Source organism: Manihot esculenta, chromosome 2 (assembly GCF_001659605.2).
Source record: "Manihot esculenta cultivar AM560-2 chromosome 2, M.esculenta_v8, whole genome shotgun sequence".
Taxonomy (NCBI): domain Eukaryota; kingdom Viridiplantae; phylum Streptophyta; class Magnoliopsida; order Malpighiales; family Euphorbiaceae; genus Manihot; species Manihot esculenta.
The window spans coordinates 523,106-543,013 of NC_035162.2; the positions used below are offsets into that span (position 1 = coordinate 523,106).

The 19,908-nt window shown below is 42.7% G+C and overlaps 2 protein-coding genes across 3 annotated transcripts; one reads left to right on the plus strand and one right to left on the minus strand.

Moving 5' to 3' along the window:
- The first annotated feature begins 245 nt into the window (after positions 1 to 245).
- LOC122723098 (mavicyanin-like) lies at positions 246 to 2,673 on the plus strand. Its single transcript, XM_043953862.1, has 2 exons — positions 246 to 1,571; positions 1,701 to 2,673. The coding sequence occupies exons 1-2, from the start codon at positions 1,379 to 1,381 to the stop codon at positions 2,090 to 2,092; spliced, it is 585 nt and encodes a 194-aa protein (XP_043809797.1). The 5' UTR covers positions 246 to 1,378; the 3' UTR covers positions 2,093 to 2,673.
- Positions 2,674 to 2,852: 179 nt separating this feature from the next.
- LOC110609534 (N6-adenosine-methyltransferase MT-A70-like) lies at positions 2,853 to 7,891 on the minus strand. 2 transcript variants are annotated; one of them, XM_021749159.2, is made up of 7 exons: positions 6,631 to 7,891; positions 6,250 to 6,348; positions 5,302 to 5,385; positions 4,338 to 4,744; positions 4,032 to 4,248; positions 3,741 to 3,820; positions 2,853 to 3,345 (listed from the first exon to the last, which is right to left on the minus strand). In XM_021749159.2, the coding sequence occupies exons 1-7, from the start codon at positions 7,777 to 7,779 to the stop codon at positions 3,066 to 3,068; spliced, it is 2,316 nt and encodes a 771-aa protein (XP_021604851.1). In that variant the 5' UTR covers positions 7,780 to 7,891; the 3' UTR covers positions 2,853 to 3,065. The 2 variants fall into 2 exon arrangements, with proteins under 2 accessions (XP_021604851.1, XP_021604852.1); XM_021749160.2 differs by having other exon boundaries at positions 4,389 to 4,744; positions 6,631 to 7,889.
- Positions 7,892 to 19,908: the final 12,017 nt, after the last annotated feature.

The window sequence follows — 19,908 nt, forward strand, 5'->3', positions numbered from 1 at the left end:
ATTTTTGTTCACACAAAAGGACATATTAGGAGCAATCCTTTAATGGATCAACAGTTACATTATGTATTTTCTACTCTGACGATGTGGGATTTTCACTGCATATCCTGCTCACTGGCATCAAAATTTCGAGCATTGTCGATACGGACCTGTTTACTGGAAAGATTTTTATTCATGCAATAAATGAACTCAATTGAGCAAGATGACATTAGCAATTGCTCAGCACCCACAAGCCACGTTACTGATCCAGGTAGCTCCATTCCTACTTATCTTCAATAAGTAGGGCAGTGTCATTTAGAGGCAGGGAATTCTTCTATTATCTCACAGAAAATTGGGTCTCCTGTGAGGAGTTCACATGTGAAGTTCCCATTAATATGATGGAGGAACTCGACTTGCCAGGCGATACCTGATCGACTGCTATGTCGCAAAAATTTTGGTTTCAGAGTGCACATATTGGCTTTCCAAACATAAGAAGCCATTGGAGAGTGCCGATGGCTTAACCTCAGTACCCAACCAGGAAGCTTTTGATGGAAGACAATACTGACAGTTCTCTCTTCTTCTCACGCATGGCAAAATGATCACGAATTTGAATTATCACCTCTTCTGCTATCTCTACTTGCTTCATGGGGATCTCAAAGACAACCAACTTCACCGCCAGGAGGGAAAGAGAACCATCTAGCACCGCCGAGCATGCGCTAGTGTCTTGAAGATATGCAAACCACCCAACCTAGAGAGACAACTATGAGCACAAAAAACTATACCAGCAAGAACTTGGTCTCTTTGACTTATTAAAGTAACAATAGGAGAGAAGATCTGGGCCATGAGGCAAAAAATGCCTTCGCCTGCACTAAAGGACAAGACAAATAAACAGGCAATTGAGAGAGGACAGACTAAAAAGAAGGTGAGAGACCGATCTTTGGACATTTTATGCAACATCCCCACTTCCTCTAACCTTACCGAATGCCCATTTTGAATAGAGTTGGAGTTGGAACTTGGGAGTGTGATTGCCAGCTGGCTCACGTGCCATTATTGGTCCTATGGTTGTTTTGAATCTATATTACACCTCCAAACTTTGAATTTTTTCCCCTTTCTATCCTCAACCCAATATCTTAGATCTGACATATGAAGACTGGCTAAAGGAGTGTGATTCCCACGTCTTCACCATTCATTTCCTTGATATATGTACTTCACACTATTTAAGGTTTTGACCATCAAAAGGAGCAGCATATTAGCTTAACCGGGAAGAGGGGCAATCGAGAGAACTCATCCTCTTCATCAGCTTGTTCTTTTCTATCTACGGATATTGGATCAACTAGATTTCACCCGTGTCCTGCTTTGCTCCTAAATTTGAAAGAGAAAACTTGACTTCAGAGCAGGCGAAATGGCCAATCTTAGAAGTCCTAAAGTCCTGGTCCTGTATGCTTTTCAGTTATTTGTGTTGGTGCAAATCCAGGTCTCCTGCTATCAGTTCAAGGTTGGAGATTTAGATGCTTGGGGTATTCCCACTTCTGCAAATCCACAAGTCTACTCTTTTTGGTCCAAATACCACACCTTCCAGATTGGAGATTCTCTCTGTAAGCTCCTCTTCATTTTCCTTCTTCCCTTGAGATCTTCTAAAATCGAAATGAACACATTTTTTGTGCTGTTTTTCATATAAAGGATTATTAGCCTGCCCTCATAATCTTTTTTCTCATCATTTCCAGTGTTCTTGTACCCACCAAGTCAAGATTCCGTGATTCAAGTCACAGAACAAAACTACATCTCCTGCAACCTGACAGCCCCACTCTTATATATGAAAAATGGCAACTCTTTATTTAACATCACTACACACGGGGTGTTCTACTTCACCAGTGGGATTCCAGGGCACTGTGAAAAGAAGCAGAAGCTACGAATATCTGTGCTCTCTGGGAATGGTTCAGCTTACTCTCCCTCTTATGGTCCTAGTGCATTGCCAGACAGTGCAGCACCCTCTTACCCTACTGTATTTGGGACGATGCCATTGCCACCTTCTTCTTCACCAGCAAACAGATTTTCCATCTTGTTATCTGCTGTTATTGGCGCAGGTATTTCTGCAGTCATCAATGCCATCGTGTGAGAGACATAATTACCAGGACCCAAAGAAGGATCGATGCTTAATTGGTTTTCATGTTCAGCATATTGATTCATATATAAAATTTTGGTTTTGACATTCTTTTCAGTGATTCAAGAGAGAATAAAATGGTGGTTCACTTCTGTTGTTGCTTGTTTGAGCTTCGCATTGAGAGAGGGGAGGGGATCTGCGATATTGTACAAGTGAAAAAGAAGCCTTTAGCAGTTAGTCCAATAAAAAGATGCCAATAGACAGCCATCTCCACGGACAAAAAGATGAAATTTATTGGCTTGAAGAGACACTATCCCAGTTGGTGTTTTGGGTTGATTTACCGTCAGCCAGCTACTCATGAGCTTTGTACCGACAGCCGACAGTCCCCTCTTCTTCTTCTTCTTCTTGTCGTCGTCGTCTGTCTTTCTCCCTTTTTACGAGGATTGAGATGCTTTTATTTTATTTTATTATTATTATAAATTCCTTCTTTCCCTACTTTGGGTACGCTTTCACCACCAAATTATTGTGGTAATATGGCAGGCAGCAATCAACTTTTTGCTTCACTATCATATATGGATGCGATATTCTGAGACCAATTCAAACGATATGCTAAAAGAACGGCATTGGAACCCTTATAATCCTCTAGCAATAATCGATATGCGAGATAACGCCACCACTTGCAATTGCTTTTAATAAAAAATGCTCCCAGATTATCTTAATAACTTTCCAGGTTAATCGTGTTCGAGTTGGAGCAACGCAGGGATAAATGACCAAATAGAAAACTGTCCAACATGTTAAAAGGAATTGCAATTGCACGTCTTTTCTTCTAAATCAAAATGAGCCCATAAAGCTTCATTCAACAGAAAGCCCAAACTGGGCATCAATACAATACCTCATAAACTGATAGAATTATATAATCACGTGCAATCGTAGTACCAAAAACTAATTGGAGTACAACGTAATGAAGTCTGATTAAATTACAGTGCATTCAGCCTGCCATATCAGCATCTACACCCACGAACTTCTCTTCAGAAGCATAAGCTGTCCCTGCAGCTCCATGCTCTGCCATCGGAACCATTGTGGCCTTGGATTCCGTCACTGCATAAGGACTCCTCATTTGAGAAGCTGTAGGTTCAATTTCCATTGCAGATGCCCGTGGAGGAGAGGGAGGCTGCACCACCACATCTGGGTAAGCAGCCTTGAATCTAGCTCGCAGACCTTCATCAACCAATCGGACTCCATCCAACTGATTACCAAGCGACATCCACCTGGTGGAAAATTAAAATAAGTGCTGAAAAGGGGCTAATGAGACAATGGTCGGTTTCAATATTATTATTATCATTATCAGGTAAGATGTGAGGTGAGTTAAATAGCAGAGAGATCACAAGATGTAGAAGGAAAAACTGTCATGCGCTTGGGTTATCGGCTCCTCCTGAGTAAAAGACCTTTGTTATACTAACAATATCATCAGAAATGATAATTAATTATTTGTCAAATTTGGGACCCCACAAGCTATAGCTAGATGATCAATATCTATCTTCTTAGAAACTTAATCTCATCACATTTAACTCTGCCCAGAGCCTGTATATGGCTGCAGTGTATAAAATATTTACTAAAAGGATCTTATACCAAGCAGCATAACTATAATTCAAAAAAGGCATACCCAGCATGAGTATTGTGCATGCGAGCAAACAATTCCAGCTTTCTTGTCCTTGGACTTATCCTCTCCAGCAAAGGATACATCTGCAACAATTTAATAATTAATCGAGTATGCATCTAGAAATTTGGACTCTGATTATTTCAAAAGCACTTTAGAAACATAGCAGCTGAAAGTAATTCAAAGGAAAGTAGGGCCTTCAACAAAGACACTAACAGAAAGCCTTATATATATAAGACGACAAATCACAAAAGAAATGGATGGACTACAATGAACTTAAGACATGCATACGCAAACCTCATCTGGCTTGCGACTTGTCTCTCGAACTTCAGCAACAATGACATCAGTATCAATATTCCTATTTACTTCTGGATTTCCCTTAATTCCAACAAGGCAGTGCTCCTTGCTATGATTCAGCCAATGTCCTGTCCGGCCTGTTCGAATGATACGTTGAAGTTGATTAGTCTTCACCCAAATCAGTTCCTCAACACGCTTGTACCCCCAAAGTTCCAAACTGCAAGAGCCATCATGACATGCATTCAATCAAGAGAGTACTCAAACGTATCTTGATTTTCAAGCCTCCCAGGCAAAATAATTACTCACTAAAGAGGATAGTTCAAAATTAGCAACAAGGGGACAAATATAAACATGTACCACTCCCGACCAAGCTCCATTGCACGTCCTGTAACCCAAAGGAAAATCAGACCATCAGTCTGTAAAACAGGAACATTAAGATTCCGCATTTCATCATCGGCCATTGTCCCATAAGGTAGTTCCATGTGAATGTCCCATGGTGGATCAGCCATTATGACTCCAAATTGCCCTAAAATCTCCATTTTAAAATTGCGAATATCACAATTAATCCATTGTGGTTCACCAAGTTCCACTTCTGAACAATATTCTGCACGCTGGGGCTTTAAAGGTTTGGGGGGAGGAAGAGCTGCAGCACCCATCATCATAGGTGGCACATCAGGAGTAGGGTCAAGCTCATAATGGACATACTTGCATGTCTATCAAAGAAACAAGAATTATATTACTCAAGAGGTAGCAAATATTTCATAAGAAAGAAGAGGAAGATGAATAAAAAAAATTTTAAAGTTACTGCAGATGAAGAAGGCAACCAATGCATGAGGCTCCCACAAAGGTGTGCAAATAATTGGACTAATTCAGAATTTGATTAATTCAGTTCAGATTGATATTCAAGTTTAGACATTTTCCCTACTGCAAACCAATTCAGCCGTTAAAACAAATTATTTTATCTGTTTTTTGTTAAGAAATCAAAGGTGGGTGTGTTGTTTTTATTTTTATTTATTTCTTTATTTATTTTGGGTGTGTGTGTGAAGACAGAGGGAGTGAGTGAGACACAAGTTGCAGAGAGAACAGAGAAGTGGCATGAGCCTGTGGAGGAGGTGTCACATGTGGAAGACACAGGAGAAAACATTGCTAATCTAACATAGCATAAGTTATACATATATATATATAGTTCTATTTTCAGTTATAACCATTTATTATGCAGCCAGCCCTAAACTCCATCACAACAATCATAAGTGGGAAAGAAGAACTTTACCTTCATGTGACGGCAAGTGTCTAGAAAAGAACAGTCCCCTTGACTGACATCAGTATGAGGAGCAATAATTCGTCGAAAATGAACCTGTAAATAGTTTAAATATCCAAAATGCCAAATACATAATTAAATGAAGTCTAGGGTCAAACCAAAAGGTTAAAAATTAATTTAAAAGATGCTGGTGTGCAACTAGCGGCTCAGTTCAATAAAAACATAATACTAAATGAAGCAAATTTCAGTTTGCAGATGAGAATTCTCCTCAGACAATCTCCCAAGTACTGCAAGAAACTCTAAACATGTAGCTTAATGTTTGATTGATAACCAACTAATCTCTAGATGCTTTAGGAAGTTCTAACATTCAATCTCTTCACCTTCTTTCATATTAGTCATGCAATCACTTTTTCTTTTCTAAATTGCATCATTGCATTCTCTTTCACTTTTTTTCATACAATTAGCCGTATATCAATAATAAATGGTAAGTGCTCAGGAAACTATTTATTGTATCAGTTGGCTTCAATCCAAAGTTTTTTTAGTTAGCTATGAAACTACTTATTAGAGAAAAGTAATCACTTCTTTTACAAGGAAACCAAATTGAATGGTTGTTTTTTTATGATCTTATCAAACCTTCAGCTTAACTGACAATCAGAACTCGAGCAAACATATAAAAAATTGAGATGTGGATATAGGCATTGGATTAAGAGAGACAAAAAATTTAAACTTCTAGTCAAAGAAACTTTGCATCCAAGATAGAAACAAACACCAAATTGAGGATCCTCTCATGCCCATTTTATAACTAGCAGATAATTTAGAGTATACTTTTGGCCCAAGGACGATTAGTGAATCCACAGATTTTGGCAAGGTGCCTGTATGCCAATGAAGATATAGTATGGCCAGATCACTAACATCTGAATCATGCTAATAAACAATAGAAACAATAAGATTAAAACTGACCTTCTCGCAAGCCATAAAGGAACCAGATTGACGCCTGCAATCCTCTTTTGTTAGAGCAGAACAGTACTCCTTCAGTTGAGAGCCACCTTTGGTTTTGAACTGAAACTCCCAATGACATGGTCAGTAGCAGGAGGGAAACAAGTGACAAAAGAAAGCTAGAGAAAGCAGACTTATAAAAGATGTCTATTCTAAAGTGAATTTACATTTTATACATCCCTATTGGGCGAACAAATCCCACTTAGACAAATTAAAACAAAAAATAGTTCAAAAATTTCACTTCTAAGTTAATTAATTAGCATCATTAAGCACTAAATAACAAAAAAAAATTGATGGCAACTCCTAATTTAAACCAACTGAAACTGAAGGCTACTAATCTAGTACCTTAGCAGCCACAGCAGTTTCCTTTGCAGTAGGTCGATGGATGAGGTCCAAAAGCTCCTCCCCAGTCTTTGATTTCTGCATCTCCATATATGACTTCTTATTGAGCAAAGCTTCCAAATCCTTCATATCATCCTCCTCAGTTCTTGGCTTCTGCTGCTGCTGCATTGCCAATGGCCCTAAAGGCGGCCTCTGCATCATCCCTCTAGGCCCCATCATCATTCCTCTAGGACCCACCATTCCTCCCCTCGGTGGCCCATTCCACAAGTCTCCACCAGGACCGCCACCCATCCACATATCTGCCGGCATTGGTCTCACCATCGGCCCTCCCATCCCGAAAGCTCCATTATTATTCACATCAAGCCCACCACTTCCATTGTTGCCGCTATTACTCTGATTCTGATTTAAATCACCAGAATTTGACGAGTCTAAATGTTGTTGATACTGTGCACTTTCAGGCAATTCTTTAACTAACCTATTGCGGTCAATATTCAACACCATAACTCTAGACTTACCACTAACCACAAATTCCTCGAGTTCAATCCCACGGTTCTCCTCCGCCATGGACCTCAAAGCCATCTCCACAGCAAGAATAGCGCCAGACTCTCCACCCACCTCCCTCAGCGCCGCCTTCTCTGCTGGAGTCGCATTCTGATCATTCTCCAGCTTCCTCAACACTGTCGAAGAATCTATCGGATCAAACGGCACCCTCTGCAACAAGCACTCCGCCACCATCACCCTCACCACCGATAAAGGACTTCCACTGTCATCAATACTAAATTTGTGATTATTCCCATTCGACTGAGTCGGTTTAGAGAACTCAAGCTTCGAAATTGCGGACTTAGAACGCACACCAGTGCGAGGACTAGAGGGACTTCTGGCTGGGTTAGCGATTTCGGCAGTTTTTTTAGTTGGGGCAGGGAGAGGGGGCGTAGGGGTAAAGGGTTTGTGATTGAAGGAAGAGACGATTTGGAGAGACAGATCGAGAGAGGAGACGATGTTAGGGACCAGAGATTGGAGAGAGGCTATTAGGTCGAGTTGGGTGCCATGCTGGGTTTCTATGCGAGATTCCAGCTGAGAACGTAGGCTCTTGATGGTGGATACAGCAGGTTCGTCGTTGCTGCTGTTGAGGCCATCTGATTGGTTCTCCATTGATTTGCTTCTCTTTGCTCAGTCTCAGTTGCTGTGTTTAGCTACTGATTTTGGGGGTCGGGGAGAGAAAAATGAATGCTTTGAAGATTTTATTTTGGGGTTCTGAGTCCTGACTTGTGAGGGTTTAAGAGTCGTAATACACAACGGTGACGGTGACGGTGACGGTAACGGTGAGCGGCCCTTTCTTTTCAACCGCTTTAATTTGCCCACTCAATTTCCCTTAGCACGACGTAACAGTGGTCCAAAGGGAATTACTATTAGGCCTCTCTTTTTTAACTCCCTCTGTTTTCCTTGGTGACATTTCAGATTTTTTTTTTTCTATTTATACGAAAATTTTAAAATTTTTCATAATTTTATAATTTAATTTAAAATTTTAAAATTTAATAAGATTATTTAAAATTATAAATTTAACTATAATTATATCTGATCTTAAAATTTAAATTGAGAACGGTATGTTTTTGTTAACATAATATTTTATATACTCATATAATATAAATAAATATTAAAAAATTAAAATTTTTTATTATTTTATAATTTAATCTAAATTTTTGAATATTAATATTATTTAGTTCAAAATCTTTAAATTTTTTTCACTTCATTCCAGTTTGACCTAATATAAAAAATACAATTTAAAATTTTTTTTATATACCATTAATTCAAATAAAAATTATAAACATATTTCATATTTATTAATTTTTTATTTTTAAATATTTTATCAAATATTCATCACAATAAATTTTACTATTTTAATTATATAAATATAAAAAATCATATCAATGTAATAAAAAATAAAAATTATAATTTTATTGTTTACACCTATTAATAATATAAATTTGCACTTAAAATAAAAAGAAATTTTATGTACTATACAAATATGAATAAAATATAATAATAATATTTTAAAAATTTATTAGTTAAAGAGAATAAATTTAAAAATATTGAGTTGAATTATATTAATTTTTAAAATTTTAAATTAAATTATAAAATAACAAAAAATTTTAAATTTTTATATTAATAATATTTATTTACGCGTTAGCAAAATATATTTTCTTTAATAAAATTTATAATTTTAAATAGTTTTATTAATTTTTAAAATTTTAGATTAAATTATAAAATTGTGAAAATTTTTAAAATTTTCATATAAATAGTTTTTTTTTCTAATTTAAGTGATTTTTTATAACTCCAACCCTTCATAACACAAATATCGCCCAATAACTAATTAAATAGAAAGAAAATAATAATTAGTATAATAAATACTTTTCACTTTATAAAATATATTGAGCCTAAACTATATCAAGATTTTTCTTGTTGTTAAAGGGATTTGCCTATTCATAATCTAAAATTCAGAAAAATAAGATTTTACAAGAGTTTTACGAAATTAGAAAACTTAGCCCCAGATGGGAGTGTTTCCTCCTTTTTATCCTCTTTCTTCTCCTTCACGCGAAATGGCCTTTCCGCTATAGGACTACCTACCCTTGGTGCAGGTCCGTACGTATGGATAACCCCAGGACTTTCCTTGTGTCGGGCAAGCATTTAATTCCCTTCGGCGTGTGAGTGGACAGGGCTGCAAAATGACTGGACCCGCAGTCTTTTCTTCTTGTGACCGAATTTGAGAAAAAAGAATCGGAACCTAGGGAAGGGCCGGCTTTAAGGCTGAAATGGGCCGGGCCGATCTGATTGAATGACTTAAATAGGAGTCCGATCAGGATGAGGAACGGGTTGGACCTGGCCTATTCGGAGGCTTAGGAGCCTTCTGATTGTGGACTGCTACTATCAGCCCGGTCTCGTAATGGGATGGAGAAATCCAGCTGTCATCACCTATTATATACTTTCAAACATAATTATCATTAAAACTATGTACCTGTTATGGCAGGATTATGAATTACCACAGTAAAAATTATTTTTATCTTCAATCCTCTCGTCTAAGTTTATTTTCTATTCTTTCTCCCCATAAAAAACTATAGATTTAAATTAAAAAATGGGAAAGGAAGAGATCTCAAATTATTATTATTTAAAAAAAAATGAATACTAAAAAGTAGGAGTTTGCAAATAATGGGTTCTGTTAAAAACTAATTGTGTTTACTAGAGAGGGAGGACAGTTTTGGGTCTGATGATTTGAGATCCAGAAAATGAGGTTTTACAATGGGTTCTGTAAAACTGGAAAAAAACTTAGACTTAAAGGAGAGTATTTCTCCTTTTATATGTTTCCTTTTATCTGCTAGTGACGTGCTAACAGAACGTATATCGTTGGTCCACCTGTCCCTGCTACATTGATACGGACGTACGAGGGAATCAGATCTCTGCTCCATGCGTAACGACCTTTGATTCTCCCTGTGCGTGTATAGAGGGGTCCACAAGGCGGATGAATGAGTCTTCCTTCTGGTTCTGGACTGGGCCGGAAGATAGGAGTAAAGATGGGCCCAAAGGAGATCGGCCCGAGGTGCAGTGAAGGCGAAGCCGGCCTGGTTGAGAAATTCGGAGGGGCCCGGTATCAAGGCTCGAAAGGGCCTGACCTATTAATGCAGAGGATGTGTGGGCTTCTGAGCGATGGGCCGCGGTCAAGGGCTTGACCCCTGACTGGGGTGGAGAAATATAGTGGTCATCAATTGCCCCTTTACCTCCTCGACAGTTATTGCCCCAACTGTCGAGGGGGTAAACATCGAGAATTATTATGACCGCGCCTGTTTGGATTCGGCTTGCTCCATGACGCCCTTTCATCTTTTTGTCACATGTAGCTTTAAATCTTCTCCGTCTTTTTTCTATTTCTAGCTTTCTTCTGCTCTTTGTGCACACTGTTATCCTCACTTTCCTGCCTTTATCTTCCCGATACGCTTTCTTTCCTCTTTTGTGAATAGCCTTTAAGGATTCTGATGCCGCTAGCCTAGAGTATAAGGTCGCCCTGTCTTACATTAAAATCTCAGCCTCTGGTTATATATTAATAACACCTCCTTCTCATCCTTGGGCTCATTACCGGGACAACGGGATCTCTCTTTTCGATCCTCCTTCCTCTGGTTCGATCAATCTCCCAAAAGATACAAGTTTAGTTTTCTTTGTCATGCGAAAGAGGTACGATTTCCCTTCCCTTATTTCTTTTGAATATGCTTTGTCTCTCATGGGGTCTGTTTTAACCTTGCTTTTGTGATTTTTGCAGCCTTTGGGATGAAGATGAAGCGGATTAAGCCCCCTAAGATTCTTACGCTGCCCATGGGAAGCTTGAACGTTGCTTCGGACGTCTTCCTAGTGGGGCGATCGGTGGGGGAGGTTATTCGACAAGTTGCCAGAATCATGTTTTCCAGGTCGTCCAGACGACCTCTTCCCCCTGCTCCTGCCCGGGCCCCTGTTTTTCTTTCTTCCGGGGAGGAGGAGGAGATTCTCGTGGTGCCCCTGATGTCTGCTCCTGACTCGAACTCATGGAATAACATGGTTTTTGAGGCTTATTATGAGATACGAGATGCTGTCTACACACGTAATATTAGCAAGGGTAACCTGCTAAAATTAGTCCAACATAGTATGTGTGTAGATTTGCAACATTCACTTGTTCCATTGCTCTTCAGAATGCCTCGCCAGTTTTCCTCGGCTTGCTCGAGTGTATCGTGCATCACACTTGGGCGGCAGGAAGCCTGCCTATGATGGAATAGTGAGAAATGCTTATAGGGATCAACTTGTTCAGTTCCCCTATAATAACAAGACAGAGCTCAGCCGGCCTGTGAAGCTCATCTTCCGAACTATGAGAATTCTTCTGAATAGAAAGTTAAGATGGTGGGGTAGGTGACAGTGATGTAAACATAGATGATGATGTATCCGGGCATGTAAATCCTTTAGGGATAGCTTTCTATCCTGTAATATAGGTATTTGTAACATGCTGTAATGTATTTTTCTTTTAATGAAATTTTTGTTTTTCGTTCATACTCAAGCTGTTCTTTCCTTATCATGAGTGAAGTATTTAGACTGCGTGCTTCGTAATTTTTCCTGAGGAATTCGCTGTATCATTTTTTCCTTCTCGCCTTCTAGCCAATCGGAACTAGAGTTCATTTAGCCAACTGAGCTTTCGATTTACTCTTTCCGAGCTGAACTAATCGTACCCGTGAGCTCTGTTTTTAACCAGTGAGTTGAGGTCTTGACCCATAGGTTTGTATGATTCCACAACGTCATCATCACTTTGGACTCGTAGCCTCTTTCTGAGCTGAACTAACCGTACCCGTGAGCTCTATTTTTAACCAGTGAGCTGAGGTCTTGACCCACAGGTTTGTATGATTCCACGACGTCCTCATCACTTCGGACTCGTAGCCTCTTTCTGAGCTAAACTAACCGTACTCGTGAGCTCTGTTTTTAACCAGTGAGCTGAGGTGGAGGTCATTCTTGTTGAGGACAGTGTCCCAGAGGTTCCTACCAGAGATGCCCCTGCCCCAGTGGGGATTGGATCTGGGTCCGGGGACGTCGTAGCGAAGGCCGGGGATAAGCGTCCCTCCCCTCCTAAAACATTTGCCCCAGCTCCTGCTCGGAAGAAGCACAGGGCTTCCAAAGGATCATCTCCAGCCCTCCCTCCTATTGGGAAAGAGAAAAATGTTCCCGTTGTTCCTCTGTTGTCTGCTCCTGACAACGACATTCTAAATGCGGAGGACATCACCCATCAATCTCCGGCTAGTGTAGTCGCCGAAATCCTTAGAGAACGGATGTTTGGTGGAATTACGGAGGCCTCAGATCAACGCCTGCTTGCTCTCATTGGTCTTCTAGCCAGTTCTACTAGGGAACAAGCGTCGTTCCGATCTCGATCTCGAGAGGAGCTCGGGGAGATAATTAGGGAGATGCTTCTGATGGTAAATTGTTTTTTTGTTTCTCTTTTGGTTCTCTTTATTTCTTTCTTTTGATGGTTGCTCTTTTGTACTAGGTGACGGGCCTCTTCATGGAGGTAGATGCTCGCGACCATTCTCTCCGGGAGTCTGTGAATCGCCGGATTGAGGAGGCGCGTCTGGAAGAGAACTTATCTGCTACCGGCGACGCTAGGGGCAATTTCACAGCTGCTCGAGAGCACTCCGAGTCTCTCCGATGCGAGCTACATACAGCTTTGGAGGCTCTCAAAAGGGCTGATGTGAGAACAGCCGAGGCGCATGAACATGCCAAATCCCTAGAAGCAGAGTTGTCTCGCACCCGGGAGATTTTAAAGGAGTCAGATGAAAGGGCAGCTGCTGCTGAGGTCCGCTGTGAGGAGGTTTTGAAGCAGCTGTCCTCCATGGTGGGGGCCCTTCGTGAGAGGGATGAGGCCATAAGCCAGAAGGATGAGGTCCAGTGCCAGTATGAGGCCCTGAAGGTTGAGTTAGGAAGACTTCAAGTTCACCTGGATAAGGTGAATATTCAAAAAGAGATGGCCTTAGCTCGGGTGGAGGTCCTTGAGCAGGAGCTGAGCACAAATTCTGAACGTATCAGAGATCTAGCTTCATCGGCGGAGGAGTCCAAACTTCGTAATCAACAGCTTAGCCATGAAGTCAGGACTCTAGAACGTAAATGTTCGGCCCTGCTCGAGGTAGCCAGACATGCTGAGGGCAAGATCCAACTGGAGTGTGAGAAGCGTCTGGAGGAGTATCAGGAGTCGGATGAGCTAAAAAGAAAGATTGAGCAGGCCTGTGAAGCTCACCTCCAGGACTACAAGGATTCCCTTGAGCTGAAGGCAGTTATAGCTGAGGCATGTGAGTCACAGCTTGCGGAGTATAAAGCCTCTGCGGAGATGAAGGTTGCTATTTGGCAGAAAGCTTTCCGCATGTTCAGGACTGGCTATAATCGGGGTTTAAGAGAAGCCAGACATGCTCCTGATACTCCTCTGGCAGAACTTCGAGTTGCCGAAGTGGATTTTGATGGTGAGAATGTGTTATATGGGGAAGATGATTTTTCCTTGCCTAGAGGAACCTCTCGCACTGCAGCTGGGTCTCCTGAGGAAGAATCCGAGCTGGACGGGGAAGATATGGAGGACCTAGGAACTGAAGGAGATGACCCCGAGCTTGAAGGGGTTGACCTCGGCCCAGGGCTGGAGAATGCGCCTGTTGTGGGCGTTGGGAAATCTGAATTGGAGGGTGTCCGATCTCCTTCAGATGCAAATGTAAATAAAGATAATGTAGGCGATGACATTCTTAGAAATGTAAGTCCCTTAAGGACTATTTTTCCTTCGACCTCATCAGATAAATAGGTTGTAATATCTTTAGAAATGTAAGTCCTTACTTGGACTACTTTTTATGTTAAACAGTCTATCTTGTCTAAATTTTAAAATTTTGACGAAGAAGACTTACGCTGTGCTTAATAAACTTTGTAAGGAATTGACTACATCATTTTTCATTCCTTTTCTCTCAGCTAATCAAGGCTGAAAATTTTAACCAGGGACTTAGTCTCTGACTTATAAACTTTTCTAATCTCACCAGGCATTCTCATCCGTGAGCTCTTTCTGGGCTAGCTGCACTCATGAGTTCTGTCTCGTTACTTTATTAATGTGAGCTCGGGCGCACAACCTTTGCTGAGTAATAATAAATCAGATCATGTACCTGTCTCGATGATGAGCAGGACTCGTCTTTCTGCCTTTAGTTCTGTCTTGACAGAGACTGGAGCTGAGGTTTTATCTGCTTCGTGTCATTAGATTTTCCTCGGATTGCCCCTTTACTTCCTCAGTATTTATGACATAAATAGTGAGGGAGGAAATCCCTGTACTTTATTTGTACTTGCACGGCTTCCTTTTAGGCGATTTTACTTTGCTTTTCTGGTTGTGAGCTCGGTTGTCTGGTCCTCCTCGAGGTGACCTTTCGTCAGGCGGTGCAATGTAATCTGTGTGCTCCACTGGATCGGGGAGGTCGGCCTTTGTCGTTTTCCTTCTTCTTGGGTTATTTTTGCTAAATGTTTGTTCATGGCAAACTGACTCGAGCTGTGAGCACAGTCCTTTGCCCTCCTTTATCCTCCTATATGTTCCTGCATTTATGGGCCTTTTCAAAGAGGGAGCTCGGTTCTCTATTATTTCCTCTATACTTAGCTTTCATTCTACCGGAGTGTTTCATGTTGCGAGTCTATCCGAGCTGGGAGCTCGGTTATTTGCTCTTTGCTTAGGTTTTTATGCCTATAGTCCGTGACGCTGCTTATTTCGCGAGCTCAGGGGTTCGAAATTTTGCTTTTTTCGCTTTGGTGCCCCGAGCTCGTTTGTGAGGTCGGACTTAACCTTTCTTTTTTCGAGCTGCCTACTCTTGAGCGTTTTGTGGGTTCTTTGCTGTTTAGACCTCTCTCTGGGCTAGTTGAGCTGGTTTAGGACTAGCGGTCACTTTTCGAGGTCGGTGCCTCTTATGATTGCCCTAATCTTTTGTGGGAGGTCGGAACTATGTCCTTTTACCTCCCTGGGATCCGTGAGGTCTTCTACTTCTCTGAGATCTCTGTATCTCAGTGAGGTCTTCTGGTGCCAGGAGATCTTGGGGATCCTGGTCTTCTACTTCCTTGAGATCTCTATATCTCAGTGAGGTCTTCCATCTCTCTGAGATCTCTATATCTCAGTGAGGTCTTCTATCTCTCTGAGATCTCTATATCTCAGTGAGATCTTTTGGTGCCAGGAGATCTTGAGGATCCTGGTCTTCTACCTCCCTGAGATCTCTATATCTCAGTGAGGTCTTCCATCTCTTTGAGATCTCTATATCTCAATGAGGTCTTCTATCTCTCTGAGATCTCTATATCTCAGTGAGATCTTTTGGTGCCAGGAGATCTTGGGGATCCTGGTCTTCTACCTCTCTGAGATCTCTATATCTTTAGTGAGGTCTTCCATCTCTCTGAGATCTCTATATCTCAGGGAGGTCTTCTATCTCTCTGAGATCTCTATATCTCAGTGAGATCTTTTGGTGCCAGGAGATCTTGGGGATCCTGGTCTTCTACCTCCCTGAGATCTCTATATCTCAGTGAGGTCTTCCATCTCTCTGAGATCTCTATATCTCAGTGAGGTCTTCTATCTCTCTGAGATCTCTATATCTCAGTGAGATCTTTTGGTGCCAGGAGATCTTGGGGATCCTGGTCTTCTACCTCTTTGAGATCTCTATATCTTCAGTGAGGTCTTTCATCTCTCTGAGATCTCTATATCTCAGTGAGGTCTTCTATCTCTCTGAGATCTCTATATCTCAGTGAGATCTTTTGGGCCAGGAGATCTTGGGGATCCTGGTCTTCTACTTCCCTGAGATCTCTATATCTTAGTGAAGTCTTCTGCCTCTCTGAGATCTCTATATCTCAATGAGGTCTTCTATCTCTCTGAGATCTCTATATCTCAGTGAGGTCTTCTATCTCTCTGAGATCTCTATATCTCAGTGAGATCTTCTGGTGCCAGGAGATCTTGGGGATCCTGGTCTCTTACCTCCCTGAGATCTCTATATCTCAGTGAGGTCTTCTGCCTCTATGAGATCTCTATATCTCAGTGAGGTCTTCTATCTCTCTAAGATCTCTATATCTCAGTGAGATCTTCTGGTGTTAGGAGATCTTGGTGATCCTGGCCTTCTACCTCTCTGAGATCTCTATATCTTCAGTGAGGTCTTCTATCTCTCTGAGATCTCTATATCTCAGTGAGATCTTTTGGTGCTAGGAGGTCTTGGTGATCCTGGCCTTCTACCTCTCTGAGTTGGGCTCGATGCCTTTCCCACTCACCATGTACCCCATGAATTTTCCTCCTCTGATGAAGAAGGCACATTTCGCTGGGTTCAACTTCATTCTGTACTGGTCTAATACTCCGAATACCTCCCTCAAATCTGCTATGTGCTGCTGGAAAGTTAGGCTTTTGACTATCATATCGTCTACATAAACCTCTACGTTTCTGCCGATCTGGCTTTTGAAAATTTTGTTCATCAGTCTTTGGTATGTTGCCCCGACGTTTTTTAGCTCGAAGGGCATGGCTTTGTAGCAGTATGTCCCATCTTCTGTTATGAACGAGGTCTTTTCTTCATCTGACCTGTCCATTGGGATTTGATGATAGCCAGACATAGCATCCAAAGAAGACATGTAATCGAAACCGGCCGTAGAGTCAACCATTTTATTAATATCAGGGAGGGGATAACAATCTTTAGGACAGGCCTGATTTAGGTCAGTGAAATCTATGCACATCCTATATTTGCCATTGGCTTTTTTGACTAGTACAGGATTAGCTAACCACTGTGGGTACATGACTTCCCTAATAAAGCCTACCTCTTCTAGCTTCAGTACCTCCTCCTTGGTAGCCTGTTGCTTCTCCCTTCCTACTACCCTCTTCTTCTGCTTTACCGGTCTAGCTTCAGGGAGGACATTCAACTTGTGCGTCATCACTTTTGGGTCAATCCCGGGCATGTCAGAAGGCTTCCAGGCGAAGCTTGATGCGTGACTTCGGATCAGGGCCATGACCTCAATTTTCTGCTCTTTGGTGAGGCCGGCGTTGAGACTGAAGACTTTATCTGTTTCTACTTCTGATAAGGGAAAAATCTCCAGTTCCCCTACCGGTTCTGTCCTGGCCTCTGTTTTCTCGTCTCGGACCTCCAGGACTTCTGAATCCAGCCTCTCCTCTGTTGAGCTCGGCTCTGCTACCGTGGCTAGGTACACTGCCCTTGCTTCCTCCTGGCTTCCCCGAACTATTCCCACCCCTGCTTCTGTTGGGAACTTCATCGCCAGGTATCTGATACTGGTGACGGCCTCAAAGTCAAACAGCACAGGTCTTCCCAGGATCGCGTTGTAGCTCAGAGGAAGTTTGACTACCAGGAACACCGCATAATGAGTGCGAGTCCTCGGTGCTTCTCCTAGGGTGAGAGCCAGCTTCACCTTCCCTTCTACAGGTACTGGGACTCCTCCGACTCCTTTGACCGGTGCCTGATCCCGGACCAACTGTTCTTCAGGGATTCCCATCTGCTGGAAGACCCGGTAGGGTAGCAGGTTGACCTTACTCCCATCATCCACTAGGATTTTCTTCACCCGATAGTTGTGGATGACAGCTTCAATGACAAGGGCGTCGTCATGAGGCATTTGAACACCTTGAGCATCCTCCGGAGAGAAAGTGATGGCCACTGGAGAGTGTTCGACGACCTGCATGACCTCGGCGCCACTGCTTTCTCCCTCTCGACTCCTCTTCTTTCCTCTACGGCTCATCCGACCTCCTGTGCCCCCCACAATCATGTTAATGGTCCCACTAGACCCATCATTCACTGCTCCCGCTCTTCTCGGCGCTTGGGTTGCCGAATTGGGCTGAGGTCTTTGTCCTTCCGGTTTCTTCACGAAGTTCTTCAGGTGCCCTCTTTTTATCAGCCTCTCGATTTCTGCGATCAACTGGAAGCAGTTATTGGTATCATGGCCATGAGTGCGATGGAACTGACAGTATTTGTCAGGATTTCGCTGGTCGGCTTCTGTTCTCAGGGGTCTGGGCCACTCTACGAATTCTTTGTCTTGGACGGCCATGAGTACTTCGGCTCTAGAAGCGTTAAGTGGGGTCGGCTTCTCTGGGACCCACGGAGGGAGTGGCCTTTGTTCTGAGACCCGAGGAGGGAGAGGTCTTTGGTCCCTTCGTTCCCAGGGCTGTCTGTAAGGCTCAGGCCTTTTGCCATGTTTCTTCTCATGCTTCTCCGGCCTCCTTTCTTCCGGGGCTTTCTCCTTACCTACCGCTCCCTTGGCGAATCGGCTTGTCACTAAGGCATCATCCTGCCTTATATACTTTTCAGCCCTCTGCATCAGCTCGGCTAGTGAGGTCGGAGGCTTCCTGCTTAGTGAGCCGAAGAACTCAGCAGAGGTCGTTCCCTTCTGCATGGCCTCCACCGCCCTTCCCTCATCGAGCTCGGGAATTTGCAGAGCCTCCGTATTGAAACGAGCGACGTACTCCCTGAGCGATTCGTCTCTTCTCTGCTTGATTGTTTCCAGGTAGCTCGTCTTCCTATCCGCAGGCACCCCGGCAATAAACCGGCTGATGAAGCGAGTGGCCAGATCTCCAAAACTGCTGATACTTCCAGCCTCAAGGTTATTAAACCACGCCCTCGCTGGCCCCGAGAGCGTCATTGGGAATGCCTTGCACATCAAGGCATCTGACAGAGTCTGCAGCTCCATGAAAGTCTTGTAGTTGAGGACATGCTCTCGTGGGTTTCCAGCTCCGTCATAAGCCGTCATTGATGGCATCATAAACTTCTTTGGAACAGTCTCCTGCTGTACCCGCTTCGAGAAAGGTGAAGAAGTGGGCAGGAAGGTTTGGCTCTGATCCTTCTTTCCCAGCTCGGCCAAGAGCTGCTCTCTCAACTTCTGCAGCTTTTGGTCTACATTCTCATCTTCCAGCCTGGGTTTCTTCTCTAGGTGGTATTCCTCCTCCTCTGCTTCACTTCTCGTCCACTTGGTTGTCCCGGCGGAATAGTTGTCAGCCTCATCATTCTCTATCATCTCCCTCACCCTCCTTCCATGGACTCGGGCCTCCGGTTCTTCTTCTTCCCCGGCTCTTCTCCCTCTTTCTCCGGTACCACGGCTGCTGGTTTGAAGACGGTCAAGGGCAGGTTGGGGCTCATTGGTTTGGGGTTCTTCTACCACTGGGAGTGTATTTATCGGGGTGTTGAGGCCCCTTTGTTGCATTATCTGCCCCAACCAGTGGGCGGTGTTCTGCAGTTGGAGGGCCATGGTTTGAAGGTCCTGGTTGGATAAGGTAGTGGTGGGAGCATTCCCTGCCAAGCTTGGCGAGGGATTGAGAGGAATGGGTGTTTGGTTGTTTAGTGTTGTAGGGCTAGAAAAGGAGAACTGCTGCCCCTCTTGGGCAGAGCTCAGGTCATTTGGGATGTTAAGGTTGCTTTCATTGTGATTAGCCATCGTGGATCTCAGTGGGTTTTGTTAAGAGTGGAACTCCGGTGATGAAAAGATCTCCTTCGTTTCCCACAGACGGCGCCAATTGATGATCTGAGATTCAGAAAATGGGGTTTTACAATGGGTTCTGTAAAACTGGAAAAAACTTAGACCTAGAGGAGAGTATTTCTCCTTTTATATGTTTCCTTTTGTCTGCTAGTGACGTGCTAACAGAACGTATATCGTTGGTCCACCTGTCCCTGCTATATTGATACGGACGTATGAGAGAATCAGATCTCTGCTCCATGCGTAACGACCTTTGATTCTCCTTGTGCGTGTATAGAGGGGTCCACAAGGCAGATGAAT

What these genes read in the sequence shown, in the direction of transcription:
- LOC110609534 (XM_021749159.2), bottom strand. Translation starts at nt 7,779, where the DNA reads ATGGAGAACCAATCAGATGGCCTCAACAGCAGCAACGACGAACCTGCT. An exon ending in AAACTGCTGTGGCTGCTAAG is followed by an intron (nt 6,349 to 6,630) that starts GTACTAGATTAG and finishes TGGGAGTTTCAG; the next exon opens with TTCAAAACCAAAGGTGGCTC. An exon ending in CCTTTATGGCTTGCGAGAAG is followed by an intron (nt 5,386 to 6,249) that starts GTCAGTTTTAAT and finishes AACTATTTACAG; the next exon opens with GTTCATTTTCGACGAATTAT.
- LOC122723098 (XM_043953862.1), top strand. Translation starts at nt 1,379, where the DNA reads ATGGCCAATCTTAGAAGTCCTAAAGTCCTGGTCCTGTATGCTTTTCAG. An exon ending in CCAGATTGGAGATTCTCTCT is followed by an intron (nt 1,572 to 1,700) that starts GTAAGCTCCTCT and finishes CATCATTTCCAG; the next exon opens with TGTTCTTGTACCCACCAAGT.